This window comes from Protopterus annectens, chromosome 3.part1 (genome assembly GCF_019279795.1).
Source record: "Protopterus annectens isolate FY-2018-M chromosome 3.part1, PAN1.0, whole genome shotgun sequence".
NCBI lineage: Eukaryota > Metazoa > Chordata > Ceratodontiformes > Protopteridae > Protopterus > Protopterus annectens.
The window spans coordinates 1,671,706,226-1,671,726,408 of record NC_056732.1 but is presented as its reverse complement, the minus strand read 5'-3'; the positions used below and the strand labels follow the sequence as shown (position 1 = coordinate 1,671,726,408).

The 20,183-nt window shown below is 41.9% G+C and overlaps 1 protein-coding gene across 2 annotated transcripts in view; it reads left to right on the top strand.

The window, feature by feature from the left end:
- MROH1 (maestro heat like repeat family member 1) overlaps positions 1-20,183 on the top strand; it is a 2,449,684-nt gene that overhangs the window by 921,184 nt on the left and 1,508,317 nt on the right. For both annotated transcript variants that reach the window (XM_044067698.1, XM_044067696.1), the window contains exon 13: positions 17,039-17,146. In XM_044067698.1, the coding sequence (XP_043923633.1) occupies positions 17,039-17,146 (108 nt within the window). The remainder of the gene's footprint in view (positions 1-17,038; positions 17,147-20,183) is intronic.

The following is a 20,183-nucleotide window of genomic DNA, read 5'->3' as shown; positions in this document are numbered from 1 at the left end:
GAATTTCCGCACTTTCTCCTACAATTGCAACTCCACACTACCTTTTCCATATCTGACAACCCCTCTGCTTGCCATGCTGTCGCCTCCCATGTTACTCTCTACTCCCCCCCCGGCCTCTCCGGAGTGCTGATCAACATCTTCTCTCAGTTTATAAACCCAAAAGGAATATTGGCAAATTACTTTACAAACACTCTGTCTCACTAAATTGGAACAAACTCCCTCTGCAGATTAGATCCAACCTTTCCTTTCTCTATTTTAAAAAGGATCTTAAATCCCACCTACTAAACTTGAAATTATGTCAATGCCTTGACCACACGTAGTCGTAGTCTGTCCTACTGTATAACTTGTTGCATCTCCTAACTTTCTTTCTCTGTTAGTAACTTCTGCTTAAACTAAGCTCTTAAAACTCTCAGCTCTAGTACTATAGCCCCCTCCTTTCTTCCTTTCTCTTCCCATCCTATTTTCCGCAGTATTTATCTTTTTCCCCCCACTTCCTGTCAGTGTTTGTACGTTGTCCTTCTGTTGAACAACGGTTATCTTTTTGTTTTTGCTCTCATATGTAGTAAATTTTAGGCCACTGCTATAAGTGCAACCCTTAATGTTCATAATTTTTTCTTTTTTTTTCTCTTTCTAATTAAGTTTGTTTTTGCCTTGTTGTTTTTAATCTTTTTTTGTCCTGTATGTTTATCTTTGCTTATGTTTGCTAGGGCTCTTTCCCCTTGGGTCTCCACTGAAAATGGTTTGCTTACTATCAATGGAATGCAAATAGTCCATAACCTTTTCTTTTTTACAATTATTGTGTATTGTGATTGTTATGTAATATTTGTATATTGTCACTTTATCTTTACTTGTGTCTGCCCGGGGCCTTTCCTCTCAGGTCTCCACTGAAAATGGGTTTGTTTGCAAACTCATCTGGACTAACCTGGTTAACAAATGTGAAATAAATAAATAGAGTTGGCACTGAATCTGTCGGACAGTATGTTGGGTATGTTGGGTTATATCTGTTGGCTCAGTATAGGAGATGCCATTGTGCAATAACTCAGAGCAAATCTGTGTATTGCTGTATTGCCTTTGAGGTCTTTGATATAGCTATAGAAGGTTTTGTGGTTGTTTTTTGGCGTCAGCCGCAATTCTACCTTCATAGCTGGCTTTAGAGGATTTGATAAGGGATCTCTGCTTTTTGTTGATGCTGATAAGGGAGGTTTTCCAGTCTTGTGACTTCATTTTTTTCTGCAACGGTTTCTTCCTTCTGGGGACTACCAGATTGGCTTCCTTTTTTTTGGAGGAGAGCGTCTTCATTCTATTTGGTATGGCAAGGTCCATGCATTTGTGTACGTGCTTATACAGTGCATTAGTATGTGATTCGGCAGCTATTTTCCATTGGCATCGGTGCTGTGAAGTTAGCTACCTCTGTTTTTAGGAGCCCAAAGTCACCTTTAGAGAACTTTTTCAGGGTGGTCACCTTAGCGAGGGGAGTAGGTGAGATGGAAATTTCCATGGTGATCAGTTTGTGGTCAGATTTAACAGGGAGGAATTGACTATAGGTGTGGAGCAACAGTCTCCCATGTTGGTGATAACCAGGTCGAGGATTTTGCTTCCTCTAGTGGGAGTCAGAATGAGCTGGTCCAGGCTATTGGAATTGATAAATTCCAGAAAACATTGGGCCTGTACATTGGTACTTGAATAGTTTTCCCAGTTGATGGAAGGGTAGTTGAAGTCACCAATTATGAGAGTATTGGGATGGACCGTGATAGATTCCAGGGTGCTTAGGAACTTGGAGTGAGAGGCTACCAGTCTAGAGGTGTGTTTGCATCCTTTAAGAATATGGAGACACCACCGCCTTTGGAGCGTCCGGCTGTATTCGGGGGCCGAAAGGTATGGAATGAGTTGTAGTCTAGGAGTACAGGGGTGCTTTTTGCCTCTTTAAACCAGGTCTCCATTGCAGCACAGATGTCAACATTCTCCATTTTGAGGAGAGCTTCAAATGAGTGCATCTTGAGATTTAGACTTCTGGCATTGAGCAGCATGACCCTCAGATTGCATTTGTTTATAGCTGTTATGGTGGAATTTTGGTCTTTCAAACACTGCCTAAAAAAGGCAGTATAGGAATGTCAAGAGCCTTAGCCAGTACCTGGAATCTCAGGGGTGACAAATGCAGGCCGTCTCTGGCAAAGCATCGAGGTCTGTTGATCATGTCGTCCCAGGCAGACAGATATTGGATTCCCATAGAATGACACCAGAAACTTAGCCAATTGTTGAAGTCAATCATTTTCTGCTTGTACTGAGGTATCATTCTGGGTGATGGTAGAATACTGCTCAGGGCTATGGTCATATCTGCCTGGGCCACATAATGCGAGAGTTCCGTCACATGTAGTCCAGGGAGGTACGTCTCAGGTCATTCACACCCACATGGACAATGCCGGAGTCATATTTTTACTTGTTGTGAAGTGATCTAAGTTCATGTGTTATGTGGTGGATACTGGCACCTGATAAACAACTGACCGTCACCTTGTACTTGTTCATCCTACTGAGTGGGACATCAGTGTGCCTCACAATTGAGTCTCCTATGATTAGTACATTGGGCAAAGTGTTTTGCCTTAAGGGCTTGGGTTGAGGGGCACACTGTGGTGGTGAGCTGTGTGTTCTGGGGTTGGTGTTATGTTGTGGTAGTCAAGTGCATTTCTGCCTTGGGGATTTCTATGTTTGGGTAAATTTTTATTGAGAGCCTCCACGAAGGTGGGTGTATGGTTTGTGCTTTTATGTGTGGGTTGTGATGGTTGGTGTTTAGGAGGGCTGTGTGTTCTATGTAGCGAGTTGCAGGTGTTGACCTTCTCCGCTTGACTAGCTAGTCCGGTCTTGGTTGGAGCGTGCATTGCTTCAGGTTTGGTGATTTAAGTGCATCTCTCACAGGTATGAGTGTTGGGAGGTAAGAGGAGAGGGTTGTCTGTGTACATTAGACAGTTGCCACCCTGTCTCAGAATACCCAAGTGCACTGGGTTAGTAGGAGAAAGCACAGGAAATTGCCCTACAATCATACCAGGAGGGGTGGTCATAACTAATAAGTACTGGTGCTGTTGCTGCTTAGGAACAGCTAGTGCTAATAGCTCCTAAGTGTGCTACAATAAATGCTACAAAATCCTGTTAAAGTGTTAGTATATTTAGTTTGTTGGACTGAAGTCAACTTGTGCATTTGTATGAATTTTATCTTAGAAGAACTGATGATAATGTGCCATTGCTTTTGCACAGGAGTTATACCAGCTAATACCAATGGAAGACTAAAGCTTGACAGCCTTCTATGCCCAGGAGACCTTTGCTGGGGAAGGAGGATGGAGTTTGAATGAAAGCTGACATTAAGTAGTTCATTTGTTTTACTGCTGTAGGAATATCTCAGTCTGCAGTTTTACTGCTGCAGGAATATCTCAGTCTGCAGTTTTACTGCTGCAGGAATATCTCAGTCTGCAGTTTTACTGCTGCAGGAATATCTCAGTATGCAGTTATGCTGTCTGCCTCCTACAGCTGCTCTTTTTATGCCACCTTGTGCAGATGTGACCATTGAAATATTTTTTTTCTTTTTGTGACCCCCCCCCCCCCAAGCAAATAAATAAAAACAGGCAAGTCCTTTCTTAATTCAGACAGTGTAAAATCTTTTCTTTATTTCTAAATTTAGCTGAGTATGTTTTACAAATCGGTGAAGCCACGGTGATGCAGTGGTAGTGTTGTCGCCTCACAGCAAGAGGTTCTCCCATTTGATTCTCGACTGGAGTGCCTTCTGTGTGGAGTCTGCATGACCTCCCTGCGGTCAAGTATCGTTCAAAAGACATGCGTGAATGGGCGTGCCTTCATTGAAGGTTGGACATCGGGCTGGCACCTCGGCACCGTAAAAATCTACTGTCAATCATTAGCGGACCGGAGTTCCGCTGTGGTGACCCCTAACTGGGAAAAGCCGAAAGAACAACATGTTTTACAAATAGGTAAATGTTTAATCTGATGTAAAAGAAAAAGATTATGTATTTTCTTTTCCAGGGTGTCTCCCTTTCTTACCAGTTTAAAAAATATATTTTAAGTATAGGGAGGTTATGGTAGTTTAGGATAACTGAAGTGTTCTGATTTTTTTGTTTCAGGGTAGTTGTGTAAATGTTCATCGTGTTACACTGCTGCAGTCATTACACTTGGGTTCCCCAGTCAGCCTGAGTTCCAAAGTCCTGGTCCGGCGTCAGTCGCTGTCGTCTCCTCCCTGACGTCAGTGCGACAGGGGTACACAAGATGCAACAGATGCCATTTTCTTCAGTCTTTCTTGCCCCAGATGTCAGGTGCCCCCAAATAGGTAGGCAATTCAAATTGCTAGCAAAGTATACAAAAGAAAAGCAAACAACAATTTTCAGTTACCAACAAATACTCCCCATAGGTAGTAAAGGGTAGAAGACCTAGGTACGTAACAGCAAGTAAGAGGGGAAGGAGGGAGGGTAACCAGGACTGCAGCAGTGTTTACACTCGAACATCTACATTTATGGTAGGTACAAAACTGTACTATGTTCATCGTGTTACACTGCTGCAGTCATTACACTTGGGTAGAATCCCAAAGCTGAGGTAGGGTGGCTGGTTCTATAAGGCATTAGTGGTGGCTATAAGGCCCTGCAGCACAGCAGTGGCGAAGCCAGCTCTAGATTTGGAGTATAAAGGCAAATGGTAATACTTGGTGAAGGTATGCACAGAACTCCATGTTGCTGCTTCCAAAATATCCTTGGTAGGTACTCCTTTGAGGTAGGCAGTTGAAGTGGCTGTTGCCCTAGTGGAGTGAGATCTAATGCTGCTAGGTACAGGTTTCCCATGGTGTGTATAGCAGAAACGTATGCAATGTCCTATCCATTTTAAAATGGTCTGTTTTGAAATGGCTTTTCCCTGTGCTCCTGCAGCATATGCTACCAATAATTGCTCAGATTTTCTGAAAGCTTTGGTCTTGTCCAAGTAGAAGCGTAACTGTCTGTGAATGTCCAAAGAATGCAGTAGTCTCTTCCCTTTGTTCTGTGGTTTTGGATGAAAAGTTGGCAAGTGAATAGTTTGGTTAAGAGCCACACTTGATACCACCTTTAGCATAAACGTAGGGTTAGTTCTTAAAGACACCCTGTCCTGGTGGAAAATGAGGAAAGGTTCCACTGCCATTAGTGCCTGTAATTCTGAAACTCTTTGTCACTCCCCTTACCATCTTGAACCTCTCTGGGTCCCTGGCTGCTGTGGCTGCTGTACTGCAGGCTTGCTCTGCTCTAAGCTCTAGCTCTACTCCTGCCCTAAGCTACTCCTAACTTGTGTCTGACGAACTTGGCCATTCCTACAGTGAATGCAACTCTGACTGCCTCAACTTACACTGTCCATTCTGGGAATAGAAACTCTAAGCTCTAGCTCTACTCCTGCCCTAAGCTACTCCTAACTTGTGTCTGACGAACTTGGCCATTCCTACAGTGAATGCAACTCTGACTGCCTCAACTTACACTGTCCATTCTGGGAATAGAAAGTATGTTTGGGCTCCAATATTGTTGATTTGTTTGGCTCCCATTGGGTCCCCTAAAAGAGTTTAAAGTTGCGGTGCTCTAGCCTCCAACAGCCAGCTACCTCTCGTTCCTTACCTCCCCCCCTTTTTTGTACACACTTCTTATTCCTGCCACTATTCACCTTAATTTATTCCCTCTGCCTCCTCACTGTCCTATCCCAGTTTTTACCCCTTCTCACTATCTTTTCTACCTGAACTATATAGTAAGATACCCTCCTCTCCTGGCTACTACTTTGCTGCTACTTTGGCTCCTACTCGCCCTTTTCAGGCTGTAAAGCTTATCACTTGTCCTTATTTTCTTCCGTAACCTCTACTCTCTACCCTACTGCCTATCTATCCGCCTTCTAAGCTATACTGAATTCTTATCTGTAACCTGCATTTTCAGACAACATGCTTTGATTGTCTTCGGTCCGAAGTTTTCTACTTCTCTTCTCAAGCTAAGTACCCCGTTGGGGAAACTTTTTTCTTGCTCCTCCGATGTCAGAAAAAGTTAATAATTGTATATCGTGTGGAAAACAAATACCTCATAAAGATTTCCACTCTTACTGTCTACCTTGCTTAGGCCCTGACCACGACGTTTCTTGCTGTCGGTTCTGTGCCAGGTTTAATTCTCGCACTATTAAGCGTAGGTACGATTGGGCCTTGAATTATTTCGGTAGACGATTCAATTATAGGATGTCGTCGGATACTTTACCGACATCCGGAATTCAAAAGAAACGCAAAGACAAGGATAGGCCTCCGAGGTCCAAACATGATATTTTGCAGCCGGAGCCAGCTTCGGGTTCGGCGGTCGTCAGTGAGGCACTTTTGCAGCCCCTGTCATCCGCCACTTCGGAACCGATGGCCGACACGGACCCCCATGGGGAGCCTTCTAGGCCTAGTATTTCAGCTGCTGCAGGACCTTCGGACGTCGCTCCTTCAGATAGGTCCGGAACCGCTGTGCAGGTACCAGCTTCTGAGGGGGTTTTCAGGCCTTCTAATATCACTATCTCTACAAAGACAAAGGCAAAGTCAAAGACTCCTGTTAAACCAAGGGTTTCTTCTCAAGCTTCCTCGGATACAGCTCCCAAGTCCCAGAAGCAATTACTTTGGATGGCTGAAGATTTACTTACAATGATTAGGGGTTCTCACCCCCCTCCAGAAAAAAGGCCTAGACAGGATATTCCTTATGATTCATCTGATCAGGCTTCTGTGTCTTCGGTCTCTTCCTCTGACTAGGATTATTCTTTTCCTCCTTATGAGGATTCTGATGCAGAGGATTCTATTCCCTCTGCTTCTCCCCCTAAAGATTTCCCTTTTGGTGAAACCTTACATGAGATGAGGGAGCATTTTCATTGGGAAGGTCAGGATTACTCTGCTTCCAAGAAGAGACTTAGGGAATTTCTCCTTCTTCCTCAACACAGACCTTTGGCTATTCCTCCTGTACTTGATATTGTGGATGATGCTTTTTCTGAAGCTAACCTAAATCCTGATTCTTTGCCGCCTGCTCCTTCTAAGCCTGATAGATTTTACAGGGTCCCTGACTCTCATCAATTCTTATTTAAGAACCCTTCTGCTGATCCTGAAACCATTTCTCAGGGTTCTAGAGCTGCTAAGGCCGCTTTATCTAAAAATCCTATTCCTTCTGAAAAGGATTCTCATGCCTTGGACAGGTGGAGCAAAAAGGTTTATACTTCTGCTACCCTTTCTATTAGAGCTTTAAATTGCCAATTTCACATGTTCAACTATCAGCAATTTCTTCTGTCTGTTCTAAAGCAAAAGCTCTCTACCTTTCCTGCATGTGCAGAGGACAAGGAATTACAGGATGTATTGCATGCAACTGAACAAGTTAGCAAACATAGTTTACATTGTGGTTTTGATGCCTTAGAAGCTTCTTGCAGGGCAGCAGCCTCTGGTACTGTTATCAGGAGACATGCTTGGCTTCGTGAGCAGAACTTACCAGAACAGGTTAAGGCAAAACTGTTAGATGCCCCTGTTCAACATGATGTTTTATTTGGATCCAAGGCTGAGGAGGTTATTAAAAAGATGGAAGAAAAAGCAAAATCTATGCAGACTGTTAAAGATTTTTTACAAGTTCAGCCTCCTAGATTTTCTTGAAATTGGCCCTCCAAGAATTGGTCTTTTCCCACGTCTGACAGGCCTCAAAGGGGAAGATATAGATGCTTCAGAGGTCGAGGGCAGGCTCAGGCCTCTTACAGGTCCAGACAATGGACTGCTTCTTCACCTAGAAGGGGAGAAGACAGACCTCAATCACAAAAGAAGCAGACCCAATGACTCTCTCCGTTGGGCTACAGGTCCTCCTTGCCTGGAAGCCCCTCGCGGAGGAAAACTTTCTCTTTTCTACCAAAATTGGACTCGTATTACCCAGGACAAATGGGTTTTAGACGTGATTTTAAGAGGCTACAAATTCCACTTTCATACTCTACCAAGGTCTTCGGGTTGGCCGGATCTGCCAAAACATCAATGGTCAGAGGCCTTAAATCAAGTGGATGCCTCATTGGCCATGAAAGCCATAGAGCCTGTTCCACTTCCAGAGATTGGAAAAGGTTTTTACTCCAGACTATTTCTGGTCCCAGGGAAACAAAACTCATGGAGACCTATTCTGGACCTCTCAGTGTTAAATATCTTTCTGGAGATTCCAAAATTCAAGATGCTTACTCTGCAACAACTTCTTCCCATGCTCTCCCAGGATGCTTGGATGGTGACATTGGACTTGAAGGAAGCCTATTTACACATTCCCATCAGACAGGAACGCAGAAAATACCTCAGATTCAAGGCAGGTTCGAGACACTTTCAATTCTCTGTACTGCCCTTTGGCTTATCTACTGCGCCCAGTCTTTACCAAGTGTCTGGCTCCAGTAGTAGTTTATTGCAGACTCCAAGGAATTCAAATTTACCCCTACCTAGACGACTGCCTTATTCAGGCGGACAGCAAGGATCTTTTACTTCAACATCTGCAGTTTGTTCAGTGTCTTCTCCTTTTACTGGGATTTTCAGTGAACACAAAAAAGTCACATTTGATCCCCTCTCAACAAATGATCTTTTTGGGAGCTCTTCTAAACACAAGCCTACAAAGGGCCTTCCTTACTCCAGAAAAACAAGTACAGCTGGCATCAATTTTCAAGACCTTGGCTACTTTAACTCAGCTCACTGCAAGGAAATTCCTGCAGGCGTTGGGCTACATGGCTTCTTGCATCCTGTTGATTCCAAATGCAAGGCTTCATATGAGAAAACTTCAATGGTACCTAAAGAGTGTATGGTCTCAGCATTACCACAGCCTGGAAACAATGATACCTCTGATTCCCTGCCTCCAAAAGGAGTTCCTTTGGTGGTCCAGGGCTTGTGCTTTAAACGAAGGGAATCCCTTTCGTCTACCTCATCCTGCTCAGATCATAACCACAGACACCTCAGATAATGCTTGGGGAGCTCGTTACCTAAACAATTGCCAGCAGGGCTATTGGACAAAGAAGCATCTTCCCTGGCACATCAACTTGAAGGAAATGTTGGCAGTCCAAAATGCTCTTCTAGCCTTCCAGAATCTTTTGCAACCAGGACATCTTCTGATTCGCACAGACAATACCACAGTCATGTGGTACATAAACAAGCAGGGAGGCTCTCACTCATACCCCCTTTGCAGACTAGCCATGAGTTTATGGGACACAGCTCTAAATCTGAATCTGCATCTTCAAGCTCAATTCATTCCAGGAAAACATAATCTCTTAGCAGACAGCCTAAGCAGAAGCCTTTTGGATCCTCACGAATGGATGCTAGACCCCAACTTATTCAGCAGGATTACGACAGTTTAGGGTTGCCCTCGGATAGATCTGTTTGCATCCCATCTCAATCATCAGCTGCCGCTCTTTTGCACCAGGTCCTTCCACAAAACAGCTTGGAAAGTGGATGCCCTGTCTTTCAGCTGGAGGAATCTTTCGGGATACGCCTTCCCTCCTCTTCCTCTTCTGCCTCAGGTGTTACTGAAAATAAAACAGGACAAACCCAAGATTATCATTTTGATAGCTCCAAATTGGCCTTGGCAGTTTTGGTATCCAACTTTAAGACACCTGTTTTTGGAACCTCCATGGATTCTGCCTCTGTTTCCTTCTCTTCTGTCCCAGCATCAGGGTCAGATGCTACACTCTCAAATCAAGACTCTTTTCCTGGCAGCTTGGCTCTACAAGGGCCTTTGATTCCTTCTGCTTTTCCCAAACAAGTTTTGGATGTTCTCTTAGAAGCTAGGTGCCCTAGCACTAGAAAATCTTATGCCTCTAAATGGAAAAGATTTTGTATTTGGATGCGGGATCGAGGTTCTGATCCTCTTTTTCCTGACATTTCTTCCATTTTACTTTACCTCTCTGACCTTTTGCTTAAAGGCCTCTCTTTTTCTTCCATTAAAATCCATGCTTCTGCAGTCTCGGCTCATTACAACACTGATCCTCCTATCTTCTCTCACCAGCTGGTGAGACAATTCCTGAGAGGGGCTAAGAATTTAAGACCTCCTAGAACTCCTCCTGTTCCTGCTTGGGATCTTAATTATGTTTTGGAAAAACTTACTTTATCTCCCTTTGAGCCTGCTGCTGCTTCGGATATCAAGTTCTTATCCTGGAAGACAGCTATTTTATTAGCATTGACTTCTGCCAGAAGGGTGTCAGAGTTGCAAGCTCTCATGGCTGTGGAACCATACCTTATTTTCCACCAAGACAGAGTTGCCTTGAGGACCAATCCTACATTTATGCCTAAGGTGGTTTCTAAAGTGGCTTTAAATCAGACTATTCACCTTCCTACTTTCTTTCCAAATCCTCAAAACAAAGGGGAAATGATTTTGCATTCATTGGATGTACACAGACAACTACGGTTTTACCTGGACAGAACTAAAGATTTCAGAAAGTCTGATCAGTTGCTTATCTCTTATGCCTCCAGTTCTCTAGGCAAGGCTATCTCTAAACAAACTGTTTCCAAATGGATTGCCCGTGGGATAAGGTTTTGTTACTCTCACTATGGGAAGCAGATTCCAGGTACTGTTAGAAGTCATTCTACTAGAGCAGCTGCCACTTCAGCAGCTTTTCTCAGAGGAGTTCCTACCAAGGATATTCTGGAAGCTGCCACTTGGAGTTCAGTGCATACTTTTTCTAAGCACTATAATCTCCCTTTGTATTCTAAGTCTAGGGCAGGTTTTGCCTCTGCTGTCTTGCAGGGCCTTCTGGCTGCCCCTTCTTCTACATAACCTACTCCCTCTTCACAGCTTTGGGATTCCACCCTACAGTTATGACTGCAACAGTGAAACACGAAGAACATAGTACAGTTGTGTACACCCTACCATAAATGTAGATGTTCGAGTGTCTTCACTGTTGCAGTCGGTGTTTCCCTCCCACCTATCCCCTCTTATCTTCCTCTTCTTTTGTGGTGTATTTGTGTTTCCTTTTTGGACACCTTTTGCTTATTTTGGGGGACTTCTGACATCTGGGGCAAGAAAGACTGGAGAAAGATGGCGTCGGCTGTCAGCTTTATAACTCTGCGTTCTGACGTCAGGGTGCTTGCTGGTACAGCCGATGCCGGACCCAGACTTTGGGATTCTGGCCGACTTCGGGCTGCCTGCCAGCAGGATCACCCTACAGTTACGACTGCAACAGTGAAGACACTCGAACATCTACATTTATAGTAGGTGTACACAACTGTACTTTTTGAGGTGTCTTGCTTCTCTTATCTCCCTCCTCTAGCGAAATTTAGTTTATTGTTGGGATTTCCCTTTTTTACTCATTTTCTTTGAAATTTGGTCCACTAGCTATATTAACTAAACATAGCCTTAATTTTATACTAGTTTTGCACTCTTATAGTAGCTCTCTACCTGCCGTTTGTATTGTACATATCCCCCCCCAGACTACCTGAAGACCTCATTTTTACTGCTGGTTGGGACTGGCAATTACTATACTGCTATTGTCTATTTGTATGAGCATAACTATGTCATTTTTTGGAGGAGCCTGGCCGTAAATTCTGACTCCAACTGGGAACTAAGTGTTCCTGCTTTTGTTGTTTTTACTGCTTTCATTGAAAATATATTACCTACTCTCTAGTTATATTAGGTTAACCTAGCTATTATCCTGCACTAAATATATTTAGTACCTGGCCTGCCTTCCATTACTGTCTCTCTGAAAGGATTTGTATATGTTTTTATGACTGTTGTATTGCTACTTATTCACAAGAAAGAGGACAAATATGCTACCTTGTTTTAATGTCTTATCTAGTTCTCTGTATTAGTTTTATTATTACATCTACTAGACTACCACTGTTGGTTAATTTGTTGATTTCATGCTATTTAACTGAATATGTGTGCTAACACTGTCTCCCTTTTTTTTCTCTCTTTATCTCTACCTTCCTTTTTCCCCAAAGCTCTAAGCTCTAGCTCTACTCCTGCCCTAAGCTACTTCTAACTTGTGTGTGACGAACTTGGCCATTCCTACAGTGAATGCAGCTCTGACTGCCTCAACTTACACTGTCCATTCTGGGAATAGAAAGTATGTTTGGGCTCCAATATTGTTGATTTGTTTGGCTCCCATTGGGTCCCCTAAAAGAGTTTAAAGTTGCCGGTGCTCTAGCCTCCAACAGCCAGCTACCTCTCGTTCCTTACCTCCCCCCCTTTTTTGTACACACTTCTTATTCCTGCCACTATTCACCTTAATTTATTCCCTCTGCCTCCTCACTGTCCTATCCCAGTTTTTACCCCTTCTCACTATCTTTTCTACCTGAACTATATAGTAAGATACCCTCCTCTCCTGGCTACTACTTTGCTGCTACTTTGGCTCCTACTGGCCCTTTTCAGGCTGTAAAGCTTATCACTTGTCCTTATTTTCTTCCGTAACCTCTACTCTCTACCCTATTGCCCATCTATCCACCTTCTAATCTATACTGAATTCTTATCTGTAACCTGCATTTTCTCTTCCTTACCTCTCTCATTCCTCCTGCCCTCCTCCTGTATGCTTTACACTGACTCTATATTATTTAACACTGTTTAACTTACTGGTGCTCTCTGGTCTTTTCCTTACCCTTTCCTGCTAGACTTTCACCTATCCTATCTTACTTACCTGCTTTCTGATTGTCTCCTTTCTCATCTCTTCTTCTGTGGTTTCTACCCGCTCCGTTCGCCCTGCGGGCTCACTCTGCTCCTCTCCCTACCCCCACTTCCCACCCACCCCAGTGGTCCTATTGTTATAGCTCCCCAGCCACACCCTCTATCCCTACTATCCTATCCTTCTCCTTCCCTTTCATTTCTTAACCCACCCCTCAACACACCTCTTCTACTCTTACCTCTTCCTCTTTGTCTTCCCTACTACCTTTCTTAATATTTTAGCCTTTCTCCTCTTTTCCTGTATATCTCTTCTATTATCCCTCCACACTCTTCACCAGTCATATCCCTCTTTATACCCTATAGTATGCTGTAGTTCTCCCCCAACCTTCCTAACAGGCATACTTCCCCCTCTATAGCTTACCACCTATATCTTTCTCTCTTCTTTAAATAGTGACTCCCTGCTTTCCAACTCTTCTTATTCTATCAGTCCTACTCTTAACCACCCTATTCTCTACTTACCATCTTACCTTCTTTGAAAACTCACTTAACATCCAGCCTAACTTCACACAAAAACAGACCTTGACAATATACACCTTCACATCATACTCTAATGCTAAATCCACCCCTAACTATCATCTTCCTAAATTTCACAGAATGTCTCTCCTCACCTATATCCTACCCTCAGATAAAAAAACTAAACTTCTAACCTTTCTAAAGAGTAACATCATAACCAAGCTAGATAATCCTACCTTACTAGATGGTGACAACTAGATGGTGACATCCACCCCAACCCAGGCCCAGCTTACCCCTCCCCTCAATTATGCTCTTCTAATCTCAATAATAAATTCCTCATAGGGCACCTTAACATTCAAAGTATAAACAATAAAATACCCTACCTTCATGCCCTTCTAGACACCTATTCTTTTGACATTCTATGCCTCTCAGAAACCTGGCTAAAATCAGGCACTAAAAATTCTGAGATTATACCCCAAGGCTATAATATAGTAAGACATGACCGATCAAAACGTAAAGGTGCTGGAGTAGCAATCCTTTTTAAAAATCAACTTAACATCACTACTCTACCAACATGTCCAAACCAGGATAGCAAAATAGAAGCCATCATGACTAAATTCCAACTAAATGCTAAAAAAGCCCTTTATATCATATGCATGTATCTACCTCCAGGTAACAATATTCCTATACTAGAAGACTTTCTTAGTTGGGTTTCTACCACCTACCCACAAGAAACTATAATTCTAGGCGACTTTAACATAGACTGGAATACTATTAATGCTGAAAATCCCTCCTCTCATATTAACCTACATGGTTTCTCCCAAACTATCACCTCAACTACTAGATTCAATAAGCACAGTAAGAGAGAGGATACTCACAAACAATGTTAACAAAATATATAAAGTAGGTACCATGCCAGACGATGTCAGTGATCACTCCCTAACTTATATTACTAGAGAAAAGTCAGATTGTGTAAACGTCCCAAATGCTCTACCAAGCATTTTAATATAGACCTTTTTCAAGCTGAACTCAGCACATGTAACTGGAATTCCTTAGAAACACTTCCTCTTGGGGATGCAGTTTTATTCTTTAATACTACTTTCTTATCCATTCTTGATAAACATGCTCCAGAGCGTTCCATTAGAATGAAGTCAAAAACAGCCCCATGGCTTTCTAAAGATACTAAAAAAACTCATCCTCGCTAGAAATAAAGTTTGGACCAAATGGAGATGCCACAGAAACAGCCCAGATTTTCTTCACTTCCACCAGCTTAGAAATCTGGCTAAAAAATCAACAATCTCTGACAAGAAAAAATTCTACTGTGAACTTCAGCAAACTCATCTTAACAATTCTGGTCATCAGTAAATAGACTCCTCTCCCCAGGAACAGCCAAAACTCCTTCCCCACTAAATGCCGACCCAGACACCTCTCTCCTAACTGCAAATGCTTTTAACTCTTTTTTTTCCGAAACTATTCAATCCCTAGCTAGGCAAATGAACACCAACAACTAACACCCTCCAAATAACCTAGCTAACTCTTCTTGCAACTTCTCATTAAATCCTATATCTACTTCTTACATCTACAGACTCATTCACAAACTGAAACCTTGTACCCCTTCAGCTGACAAGCTCCCTTCCCTTTTCCTCCAAAAAGCAGCCAAAGAAATTGCATAACCTATATCCATACTCATAAACAGAACTATCCAAGAGGGGTCCATCCCAGACATCTGGAAAGTCTCTCATATTATTCCACTACATAAAGGTGGCAACTCTATTAACTACTCCAACTTTAGACCAATTGCTCTCCTTTCACCCTTAGCTAAAATTATGGAGAAATGTATTCACCAGCAACTAGTACACTATCTCTCTCTACACAACATTATAGCAAACTGTCAGCATGGCTTTAGACCTCATCACAGTACCATCACTGCCCTTCTTTCCTTTATAGATACCATCAACAAAAATCGCAACAATAATCTTCTCTCTTCCGCTCTTTTCATTGATCTCTCTACAGCTTTCGACATGGTCAACCACTCTCTCTTAACAAACATTCTTGAATCTCTCTCTTTTGATAACCTAGCCATTAAATGGTTTAGATCATATCTTAGCAACAGACAACAAGCAGTTATATGGGAAAACCATATCTCTTCTCTTTTGCCTATTTCCATCAGAGTTCCTCAGGGCTCCATTCTTGGTCCACTTCTCTTCTCCCTCTTCATTAATGATCTTCATTCTGCAATCCCACAAGCAACCTGCATTCAATATGCAGACGACTCGACCCTTATTTGTTCTGCTCCATCCACTACAGAACTGATCTCACTTACCCAAAATATATTTAATACTGTTGAAACATGGTTCTCTCAACGGTTCCTCCTACTCAATGCCAAAAAAACTAAACTTCTCCTTTTCACCCCCACCACTCGGACCCCCCCATTAAACTTCACCATCTCCTCAAACAATGACACTGTCATCTCACCTGATTCGACAACAAAACTGCTAGGAATAACCATCGACAATAATCTCTCTTTCGATCAACACATTAACAACACCATCAAGTTAGTTAACAGAAAAATAGGATCCCTATATCGAATTAAACCTTTTCTAACCCTAGCAACTAGAACCAAGATTGCCCAATCCCATCTTTTATCTACTCTACTATATGCCTCCCCTATTTATACCAACCTTAAGAAAATCAATCTTAATAAACTTGCAACTTGCTACAACAACATTGCCGCCACTGGTAACCCCTTCAGAACCCACCATTGTCTTAACTTAAAACTACTAGGCTGGCTTGAATTCCAAAACTACCTGCTAATTCCTCAACTCTCTACTGCCCATAGAATACTACATCAACCTGACAACACCCCAATTCTCTCTCAACTGTTAATCCCTTATAACAATCTGAACTCCCTTCGCTCCTCTCATAAACTCATGGCCAGATCAATTAAGTCCAACAACTTTGCTGGTGACTGTCTTTTCACTAACACAGTAGGTAGAAATTGGAATCTTCTACCTAGTGACATAACTCTGACTACATCTCTGCCTCTTTTCAAACAGAAAATTAAGCTGTACTTCCAAAACCACTGGCTCTGTTCCTGCAGTACACCTGACTAATTATCTTATTTTTCACTCTTTTACTCCTCCACTCTTTTCCTCTCTACTCTAACTCCTGTTCTGATTCTACTACTTTTAGAATTTTAAGTATTATACATATTCTGTAAAATTGTTGTAATTTAAGAACTGTACATTTTTCAAAAAAATGCTTCGATAGTGTGAATATCTCTCATGCATCTGTTCTTTAATCCTTATAAGCTGTAACATATAGTAATCTATTTTTATGTAATGTACCAGTATATAGTGGAGCTTTTCTCCTCGGGCCTCTGCTGAAAATGGACTTGTATCCAGCCAGACTAGCCCGGTCAACAAATGTAAAATAAATAAATAAAATAAAATCTTTGTGCTGATGTTATTGCCAGTAGCAGATCTTCAGCTTGGTGGTGGAAACAACTAGGTTGCGAAGCCTTTTTTTATTTTTATTTTTCAGACTATTTGAGTATGTATAGTATTCTGTCAGTCCGTTGCATTTTATTCTGCAACAACTGTGGACATTTCATTATTTTTTTTTCAGAGTGCACCTGTTCATAGTGACATTTCACTGGATAATGTTCTAATTCTTATTCATTTTTGTACTTGTGTACTTTGCTTTGATTTTGTAAAAGGTTAAAATAAAACAGGCACCACATTAAAACTCAACTTGATGTCTGTTGCATTTTGTTTAGCCCGTGGATGCAGGATGAGGTGTATACATCTCTGCTTCATTGTTATCGGTGCCGTTGTTTTGCAAAGCTTCATTTACTCTCTGTGTCCATATTGCTACATGTTCCCTGAAATCCTAATGATTTTGCTTTTTTGTTCTAATAGCCTAAGCGACACAGTTCTGATGTAGAAGACGTCAGTGATGAAAGCATTCAGAACATGTGTGAGAACACACTTTTCCTTCTCACAACTACAGTCGAAGGGATGACTGATGTAAGTGCTGTTTATTACATCAGGAACAATGAATCATGAGTGGGGTGCTGATACGATAATTGTAGTAACACAATCATTTGTTGCACTGCTTTAATTTACTGTTTTTTGGAAGCTGTTCATCAGGATTAATGGACTGACAAAATAATTGATCTGTACATTAACTACCTTTCAATAAACTGGACTGTATACATCTCCAATGTAGGATATGTCCAAAAGTCGTTAGGTTTATTAAACAAAGTCTCTGTGGACCTTAACAAACTCACTACAGGACATATTCTTGATGTGGTCCATATGAACAAAGCTGTTGCTTGTACTTATTCACCCGGTATCGCCTTCTGCATTTAAGTTGGATCATAAACTAGCAACTTTTGCCTTAAAAGGCGATCAGTGGGGCCGTAAGTGTAGACACAAAGTTCTGGACACACCTAGAGTACATAGTAGTGCCCATCTCCCAAATCAAACAGGGCAATACACGATAACCCCGTTGTAAATTTGTCTACCCATCAAATCATCAAAACTAGCCTCAAAGGCAAAGTAGTACTTTGCTTGACTTGTAGTAGTAACCTGTTCCACAGGTTGGGAATACATTGAGTGAGGAACCCATCCCTTTGGTGAGTCATCTTTGTTGCTGTAAGTTAGGATTCTAGTATGAAAAGTGAGACACAGGTCACTGTGAAACAGCTGGTTGACTACTGAGTTTTGGGAAAGTTGTACTAATCTGTTGAAATAGTTGAAAGATTTGAGGTCTTGTTTTTTGGTTAAAAATCATCATGTCTTTCCATTTGAGTAGTATGCCTGGATTTGTACATACCAGAGGAGACACTGTATTCTTTGATGGGTCTGATAAGTGGTTAGATTATTTCTTTGCATCTTTAGGATATTCCCTTGGAAACTAACTGGGCCAGATAAGTTTCCTTGACTGTGGTGGAAATGTGATAACTTAATGTCGAGTTTTCACCTTAAGAGCTTTATTCCTTCATTTAAGAACCCCCAAAATGCAGATTGTGCACACACGCACACACCATACATGGACATATGGAGTTACACACATGCGCGTGCACACACACACACACACACACACACACACACACACACATGCACGTGTGTGCACACACAGACATATGCAGGTGCGTGCGCGCCTATACACAGATACACAGGCACGTGCCCACACATGCAGGTGTGAGTGCTGTGTGCACAGGCACTTGTGCCCACATGCACAGAAAGCCTTCTACTTAGTAAGTATTGGTATCAAAGAAGTAAAAGGATAATGTTGGCTCTCACTGGAGATTCAAGCCCAAGGCTTCCGGCATACTGTGCTGCTGTCACTGCCACTTGAAAACAGCAAGAGCTTCTTATCACAAAACTTGTTAGTCAACATAAATGGCAGTTCTGTATGTAGAAGTCCAGTAATCGGTAGCCAGATGGAAATTTTAAATAGCCGTCAGAAGCAAGTATTGTATTCTAAAAATGTGCATACCTACTAAAACACTATAGTACATATGTGTACTACACACATCTGTAACTTCTCATACTCTTGAGGAAGGTACTTACCTTTGGGACATGCCCAGCACCAAGAAAAGGATAAGGAGGGAAAAGAAGACGGGTAATGTGAACAATGTGAACATGACCACAGGTTTTATCCTCAACATAATTTAGCCTTTCAGATATGAAAAACTATTTCCCTTGTCATAGGTTCATAGATTAGTATTAGGCTTAACTGCCCTTGTGGGCTTTTTTAAGCCTAGTCAATTACCCCATTTAAGAATCAAACCCTGCTCCTTATGTCTATAAGGTAAACACTTGAACCATTATTCCAGTTTCCCACCTAACCATAAGACAAGTATACCTTTTTAAAAAGTCGTAACACTTGTGTATATAGTAGGTTGTAACTGTATCACCTTCACTTACTGATTAACTCTGACAGCTTTATAGTACATCAGCTACTCTGTCCGTACCCAACCTACATAACAGAGGAATAGGGGAGAAGTAGGGGAAAAATGCACTGCCCCCCCCCCCGGAGGTCTATATTAGAACATCGAAGTTTCAGAATTTTGAATGTTCTAATATCGACCTCTATTCAGCGAAAGCTGAAAATAACGAAGATACAGAAAACCAAATTCTTTCCTAGGGAAAGAATTCTGTTGTCCGTTCCTGTCGCTTCGCTATTTTCAGTGCTGTGGTGGAAAGTTACGGGTCAGCTTCAGGTAAGTCTGTGAATGTGTGGACATGAGGGTTAGGGCGGGGTAGGTGAGTTAGGGTTAGGGCGCGGGTGAAGTGTGTGTGCAATAGTGACAGACCTTGGGGTTTGGGTTAAGGTAAGTGGGTAGATAGTGGTGCATGTACAGTTCAGTGTAGGGTTAGATGTAAGATTTTAGGTGTATGTGTTTGGTGTGTTTGTGTTGTGTGTATATGTTTTGGAACAGCGATTTTATTTATTTTTTTTCCCTAGGAAAAGATTCGCTGTTCTGAATTTTCAATGTTATCAATTTTCGGTTACTAGGGGGTCGATATTAGAACATTTGAAGTTCTGAAAGTTCGATGTTCTAATATAGACCCCCCCCCCCCATTATATCTGCCAGGTTTATGACAAAAACTTCTTTCATTTAGAAACTGGAACTGCATCATCTCATCTAAGTTAAGAAGGCTTAGTCTTTTAGTCTTAAGCAGTCATGCATGCATAGCTTAGTTAACCAGAAATCAGTTAGTTTAGGAAAAAAGCTGCAGATGTTGATGCTGCTGGATAAAAAAAAGATAATTCTATTTCAAGGTAAACAATCATTTGCTTTGCTGATCAGCATGTGTAGTTTGCATTACGGCAAAAGTGTTTTCCTGTCACCGTAGCTTGGTAGGTTTTCTCGTACTGCATATGCAACCAGTAGTTTTTTTGCTGTATGCCTCCTAACATAACCTATCATGAACTTGCCCCCAGCCTGGATGGTTCAAGCCACAATTAATTTTTGTTTCAATCTAGTTTGCTGGATTGACAGAGCCATCATTCTTCATTTCTTTTTTTGTATGCATTTTCCCTTTGACACCT